Below are 7,167 nucleotides of genomic sequence, written 5' to 3'. Positions count from 1 at the left end.
GGGAGCACAAAAGGAAAGAAAAGGGGAGGGGGGAAAAAAAGGGGGGGGGGGGGGGGAATGGTGACTCGTTTTGGCTCAAGCCCAAATATTTTGATTTGAGAAGCTGTCACAGCATCTTGTGCAAAGGACTGTCTGTCTCCTCTGGTCCTGGTCTTCGCATCCCAGGTGTTCCTCGCTGCACGTCTTCCCCGGCACGGCTGGGGTCTCCCTGGCTGGGAGGGCTGGCCACCGCAGGGATGGGTGGAGGACATCAAAGAGGGTAGAAATCATTACTCCACCATGGTTTGGAGATATTTTAAGGCCTCTCTGCCCCATGAGAGGAGACTCTGGGCAGCATCTGCAGTGATGCATGTACAACACCCAACCATATCAGCACCCCGAGGCTGCGCAGGAGAGTCAAACTGAGGGTCCAGGGGAGCGATGGAAGGACAGGGGGTACCACCAGGTCTGTTGGTGACCACCCCTTGGGAAAGGGGACCTATTTTGCAGGCAGATCGCAGAGATCAGCGTGTAGGTAGGAGCTGGGGAGCACCAGTCCTTGCACCCCTTTGCCAGCAAGGAGCAGCTTTTCTTCGGCCACCCGGCGCTTGGTGCATCCCTGGCAGAGCCAGCTGCATCTCGCTGTGCTGCTGTGAATCTACCTCCTGCTTAAAAATCTTGGTTTTCAAGTCATTAAAGCAAAACAGCAGAGGTGAAGCACAAGCGTGAGGAACCACAGCCGCTGCTGATCTTGGTGTGATTTATGATTAGAAATCAGAGCTCAGGCTGATTTTTATGATGAGGCATCATAGTTGCAGCCCCGAGTGATGGCTCTTCTCGGCGGGGATAATGTGGGGAGTGATAAGAAAGGCTGAACTTGTAATTAAATCCCACGCGGAGCATTGTGTTCGGAGTGGGGAGGCAGGTAAGGATCTTGCAGGCTTTTTATAGGATTAAAATGAAAGACATGCTCAGCAACGAGCACAGGTTTGGGGAATAAAAGCAAGAACAAGAACCGTTTCTCCGTCCTCCCCCACCATGGTTTCTCTCCCCGTGTCTCCCTCCTAGGTCTCCTCATCCAGCAAGTGATTTTCTTCATCTGCTCAGTGGGGTTTACCTTCCTCTTCGTCATCCCGCTCCAGTCCGGCACAAACACACACCTCTTCAAAATCATTCAGAACATGTGGTGAGCGCTCACAGCCCTCAGGGAGGGATGGAAGACCCAAGTGGGTGCCATGGCCATGGTGTGTTTTGGGGTACTCTCTCAAGGGGAGGCTCTACCTTGGGCTCTTTCAACTTTGCTGGACGTTTCTGCTGCCTGGGATGGTGTCTCATGCCTGGGACCCTCCTGGTGTCCAACCTGTCTCTTCCCTCCCACCCAGGCCCTTCTGGTTGACCCTAGTTGTTGCTGTCATCGTGCAAAATTTGGCAGCTCACTACCAATTTCTGGAGCAGCATCCCCTCCAGAAGGAGCTCACCAACAGGTATGGGGACGTGGGGGGCCTTTGGGGCAGAGCTGTCCCTCCCAAGGTCCAGGACCCTGGGACTGTGTTGGGTTTACACGTGCCCCTGATGTCGTGGCATCCTCTGTGCCATGAGCTCAAGGGGGAAAGGCTGCGTGTTTGAGGAGTTTAAGTGGCTCCGTGTTCCCAGAGAGGTTTCTTTAGATGTTTTAGAGGGCCATGGTCCATTTACAGCCTTGATTTTGGTGGGGTGAAGCTGGTGAGGTCTGTGCCCTGCTCCACCACCCCCATTTGCAAGCCTCGGAGGAAGCCCAGATCCCTCAGGATTGGCTGGACCGGTTCAGATGCTGCTAGCAGATGTGGTCCCTCGCTCACGCATGGTGTCACTGCCTAAGCTGTCTTCCTACACTGAAGACCAGGGTGACAGATAGATCGAGGTGTCCTGCTCTGTCCAGCCAAGGCACTTCCATCACCTCCATCACTTGCCCAGCATTGTGGGGTGGCTGCTGTAGGCTCTTCTGGTCCCCACAGGAGCTGGTGTCCTCCATCCCAAACCACCATACTCATGATTTGTCTGGTTTCTAAGTCCTCAAGGAGAAATGGAGACCCTGTGCGTGCTGGAGGCCGAGTCTTGAAGTCCTGACAGTGCACCAGACTGTCTCCTCTCCAAGAGCCCTGAAGGGTGTTTGCTTCTCTCCATGGGATGGAGACACCTCAAACAGGGACTGTGTCTGCTGGGGAAGGAGAGAAGGGTGGGAGGCTTATTTTGGCAGGAGGTTTCTCTGGCAGGGAAGGGATGCTTCCCGTCCCGTGGTGTTTGTGTTCCTTACTCCTCCTTCACCACCCGCAGGCGAGCTCTCTACATAGTGACCTACCTGCTCTTCCCCATCAATGTCCTGGTGGGCGTCCTGGCCGGGGTGTGGAGGATGGTCATTTCTGGCCTTTATAACGCTGTCCACTTCTGCCAGCTGGACATCAGCCTGCTGAACCGCGGTGTGGAGAACTTCGACCCTGGTAGGACACTGGGGGGTCCCTCTGCAGCACCTCTGTGAGCATGGGGGCCCTTCTCCCACCATCAAGCTCCTGGGGGACACAGCCAGGGGCTCCTGCATCACCTGGAGCTGCTGGGACCGAGGGTGGCTTCGGGTCCTCATGCTCTGTGTTCAGAAATGGGCAGGTGGGACAACGGGAGCAAGTGGCTCCTCCTGATGCCCACTTAGTCCTGCTTTTCCATCCCTCCCCAAGGGCAGGTGATGCCCTGCTGGGGACCCCTGGGCTTCACCAGTGGCCAGACCTGGTTCCCATGGGCAGCGGACCCTCATGTCTCCTGCGCTAAAGGCAGCAGGGAGGGGACCTCAGCCCTTCCTCTGCTTTTCCTGCTAGGATTTTGGGAGTGGAGCTCATCCCCAGCTCTGAAAGCAAAGCAGCTCTGCAGGGCAGAGATGGAGCCCAGCAAACAACCCTCCTCTTTGCTGCAGGGCAGGAGGGAGGGGGGAACCATGAAGTCTGGCCCTACCACAGGTGTTTACTGTGGGCTGTGTTCCCCCAGGCTACCACACATACTGCCACTATCTGAAAATCGAGGTCAGCCAGTCCCACCCGGTGATGAAAGCCTTTTGCTTGCTGCTTCTCCAGCTAGCCGGGCCAGAGGGGCCACCGGGGCTCCGGGCCAGCAACGTGGAAGAAGGTAAGACCTTCCCACCACCAAGCAGGGGGATGCACGGCCATCGCCGTGGGGTGGCATCGGGGTCTCCTCTGCGGGTTTGCTGCTCCTCTAGAGATGCTGTTGGTGCCTTGGGGTAAAGGGACCACTGAGGGTTGTGGTTCTGCTGCTCCCTCCACCTTTACGCCACCTCCTCTGTTTGGTGTGTGACCACCTCCATCCCAGGAGCTGCCACTGTTCCTCTGCCTGTGCAAGGACAGGATGGGGCTCATCTGCTTTCACCCCAGGGTGTAGATGGCATCTGGCCAGCCTCAGCGAGGGGGAACTGGGGCTGAAATCGTTCCCCCCTCCTGTCTCCTTTCAGGCATCCAGCTGATTCAACACAAGAAGGTGCCGCCAAGCAGAGCCAGGTTCAAGCAGAGCCGAGCCCGGTGGTGGCTGGTCTACACACTCCTCAACAACCCCTCACTGACAGCTTGCCGGAAAACCGCCCTCTCCGACTCCACGGCTAATGGCACCCAGCTCAGCTCCCCCAAGCCCTGACCTCCAGAGAAGCCCCCCACCTCTCTCTGCCTCCCACACACGCTCCCATCCCATCCCACCCCTGTCTCCTGTTGACTCTCCTCCCACGCTGGCAGGAGTTTTGGGCACCTCTTGCCCCTCTCCAGCCTCCGGTCCCTCTCCAGTGGTGATGGGGGCTGGTTTTTAGCTCTAGGTCCATGCTGAGCCACTACCAAGGTCCAGAGGTGAAGACACAGCCAAGGCAAATGGGTCACCTCCAAGCCTGACCGAGATGGAGAGGAGTTGATGAGCCAAGCTAAACCCTTCAGGCATTTCAGAAACATTTTCTTAAGTGTCACTCCTACAATGAGCCCACCAGTTCTCAACAGCTGCCCATCCAACACGTGGCAAGGCAGGCACAAGTCCCCAGCACCAGGGCAGTAGGGAAAGAGGGAGGAGGAGGGGGGGTGTGTGTGTGTAGGGATCCTCAGCCCGACTGAGCACAAAGAGCTACCTCCATCTCAGCGTGGTCTCCCTGCGGAGAAGGTCCCCGCTGCCAACCCCATCCCCAGCTTCTCACTTTCAGGTCTGACCCTGGCCCTCCTCGGGTGCTGTACCTAACCTTGGGATGCTTCCCCCCCCCCCCCCCCCCCCCACTCTTGTTCGGGCTTAAGATTTTTTGCGGGCTAGCCATGTGGGACCCCCCCCCCCCCCCCAGCCCCAATATTGTGAAGGCTGGAATCCCAGTCTGCTCTGCTCTGGGCCATGAGGTTGCAGAGCCATTTGTTTTCCACTCCCTGTAACTCTTGTCCCTTTGGTGCTTCTTGCTGCCGCCCCATTTTGTTTAAAGCCAGCGGTTCCCCAGGGCCAGTGACCCTCTGAGAGAGCTGAGCTTGAATCCATAGAAAGCAGTTTTACACCGTGCTTGGATGTGCTGAGTCGGGGAAGGTTAATAAATCACATACCTCATTCCTATGCTTGGGGTGTGCTTGGTCTCTTGACCATTCCCAAATAAGCTGGGCCTGGCAGGAGGTACACGAGGACTGTTGTAGTCATGTCTCTGGGTGATGGTTGGGACTGACCTTGCTCAGCAGAGGCTTTGTGGTAGATCTGCTTGACCTGGGGGTGATGGGACCAAATCTGTGATCCTTCTCCCCACCTTAGGGAAATTTTAACGCAAAGCTGATCAGCTTGCTTTCCCATCAAAATGTTTGGCCCCTAAACCACAGCTCCCATGAAGGCTGGGAACTGAAACAGGACATTTTGTGGCTAAAGCACCAAAGGTAGGTGTCCAAGGTGTTGCTGGATCACCTCTTCCCATGATGTGTCCCCTGAAAATCCTGCCTTCGGTGGCCGGAAGGATGCCCGGCATCAGCCCACCACTGCAGGTGGCAAGCAGGGCTCTTAAGTTGTACTGGTGGCTCCTTACTCTTCCATCTCACCACCATCTAAACACCTCAGCCTTGCTAAAGCAGGTGCCTTTGAGACTTTGCAGCCCACCCTGCATGGAGCAGGGCTGCTGTGCCATCCCCTCTGCTCGATGGGGTCAATGCGGTTTGAGCCCCTCGCCCCAGGGTGAGCAGACCTGCTCTTCACAGGCTTTCGAGGACCCTGTGCCCTCTTGCTGCGGTGCTTGCAGCACCATCGGTGTGGCTTGGGGGTGAGCGAGGTTGAGCCCGGTGCTTTGGGGTTTGCCTGGAGTGTCCTGGCATCTCCCCAGAACGTTGAAGCTTCTTGGGTGGGAGCCAGCCCCCTCCCCAAGAGCCGGACCCCCTCCCTTTCCATCCCAGCAAAGAGAGGGAGGTCCCTGCCTTCATCTGCTGCCTGCAGGCGCTGCCCAAACAGCCACCCGGTACGCTTGGATGCTCAAAGCCCTGTCGCATCTGCTGCCCTGACCAACACTGTTTTAATCGTATTTGATCACTGTCTGGCACATAGTACAACGTCACCAAACTGGGTGACAGCAGTGGCACCGGAGGCAGATCTGGGTCATTTTCTTTTTAAGATAGCAGGAGCCCAAGGTGCAATTCCTGCTGCTTTCCCAGCTCTGGGCTTTGCGTGTTTGGGTCTGCATGTCTGAGCACAGGAGAGATGCGGTGCTGGTGGGTGCTGGGTGTCCTGTGCATATCGGGTGAAGGGATGTCCTAAGGCAAAGGCTGCGCCTTTCCCTTGCAGCCCATCCCAACCCATCTCCAGCCTCTGAGGCGCTGGGGCTTTGAAGGCAGCCTTGGTAATCCCTGCAATCTTTCGCAGCTCTGGGCCATGGGTGGAGCTGGATTTCAGCATCTGTTTACACAGCCCTGCCCGAGGCTTCCTGGAGATATCTTGGCAGGCAGTGGGCTGGGGCCGAGGTGAGAGATGACAGCCCTGGGAGGAAGACAGGAGGTGGCTTTGTTGATTTGCTTGTCTTCTTTCCCTTCTTTGACATAAGCAGGGTGCCCTGGGGGTGAACGGAGCTCCTCTTCCTCATGGTGGCTTCTCACCTCCTCTCCAAACCCCCACCATCAGTACAGCCATGGGATAGCTCTGCCCCTGCGCCTCCGCAGTCCTCTCCACCCAACCTTGAACTGATAGGGAGGAGGTTCAGGGAGCTGATCTGGCTGAAAACCGCCCTTAACAAAAAAATGCCCGCGTGGGGAATGGAAATTCGCGTCTGGGTCATGCTGTGGCTTTGCAAACCTGAGGGACAGAGAGGAGCTGATGGCGGGTTGTGGCATCCCAGACTTGCACCGGCTGGTGGCCGTGGTGGGTCAGGATGGTGATGCCAAGCGTGGTATCACCTGCAGCATCCAACCCAGGAGCTGCATGACAGGGTGCCCTGTTTGTTATGAATGAGAGATGCTTAACATCGCTAATAACTTGCCATAAAAACTATGAGTAAAACTTGGCAAACGCGGAGGAATTCACTTTTCCGGCAACAAAACCGCCACACACCAGCAGCTCTGCAAGGCGAGCAAAGACTTTCAGGCATGGCTTAGGGCTGCTGGGAGCCTACATTTTATTTTTTTATCCTTATCCCAGGCTCTAAGCCCTGTTCCCAGCTGAAGTTGCAGGAATAAGCTCCCGTACCCCCCTATTCCCAGGCAGACAGGGAGGGGAGGACCCCGGCTGGGATAAAATTGATGTTAAAAGTTGTATCCTACGAAATGAAAAGAAACTCTCGTTGGGGCCGCAATGTTTTTCATCCTTTCTGCCTGTAATGGGAAAAATATGCGCCTGCTTGTTACCATCAAAGGCCGTTCGTGCAAGGAGCCGCTGGCTGTTTCTGCCTCGGGACCCCCGCAGAGACCTCGGCGCCGTACCCGGACGGTGTGGGCGTGTGGCAGCTCCTCGGCTGCCCCTTTCCTTACCCTAGAGCTGGCTGGATACTGAATCGTGGGGCTGGAGAGCTTGTGTGGAGGCTTGAGGCTCCGGGACAGCTGCTTTTCAGCTGGTTTTGATGTCGCTGCCTTCCCCTGCCCGCTGCAGGCACCGATGGGGGGAGTTTTGGGTACCCTAATAAATGCATCCTGCCTCCAGGGTCATCATGGAGGGATGCTACAGCGCGGGGAGGGCTTTGGG

The 7,167-nt window shown here is 56.7% G+C and overlaps 1 protein-coding gene across 1 annotated transcript in view; it reads left to right on the top strand.

The window, feature by feature from the left end:
- The window catches only part of STRA6 (stimulated by retinoic acid 6), a 12,029-nt gene extending 8,381 nt beyond the window's left edge, over positions 1-3,648 (top strand). The window contains exons 13-17 of the mRNA XM_009278846.1: positions 1,048-1,165; positions 1,362-1,463; positions 2,293-2,456; positions 2,992-3,129; positions 3,470-3,648. Of these exons, the coding sequence (XP_009277121.1) occupies positions 1,048-1,165; positions 1,362-1,463; positions 2,293-2,456; positions 2,992-3,129; positions 3,470-3,648 (701 nt within the window). The remainder of the gene's footprint in view (positions 1-1,047; positions 1,166-1,361; positions 1,464-2,292; positions 2,457-2,991; positions 3,130-3,469) is intronic.
- Positions 3,649-7,167: the final 3,519 nt, after the last annotated feature.

This window comes from Aptenodytes forsteri, unplaced genomic scaffold (assembly GCF_000699145.1).
Source record: "Aptenodytes forsteri isolate BGI_AS27 unplaced genomic scaffold, ASM69914v1 Scaffold258, whole genome shotgun sequence".
Taxonomy (NCBI): Eukaryota; Metazoa; Chordata; class Aves; order Sphenisciformes; family Spheniscidae; genus Aptenodytes; species Aptenodytes forsteri.
This window is presented reverse-complemented; position numbering and strand designations above follow the sequence as displayed.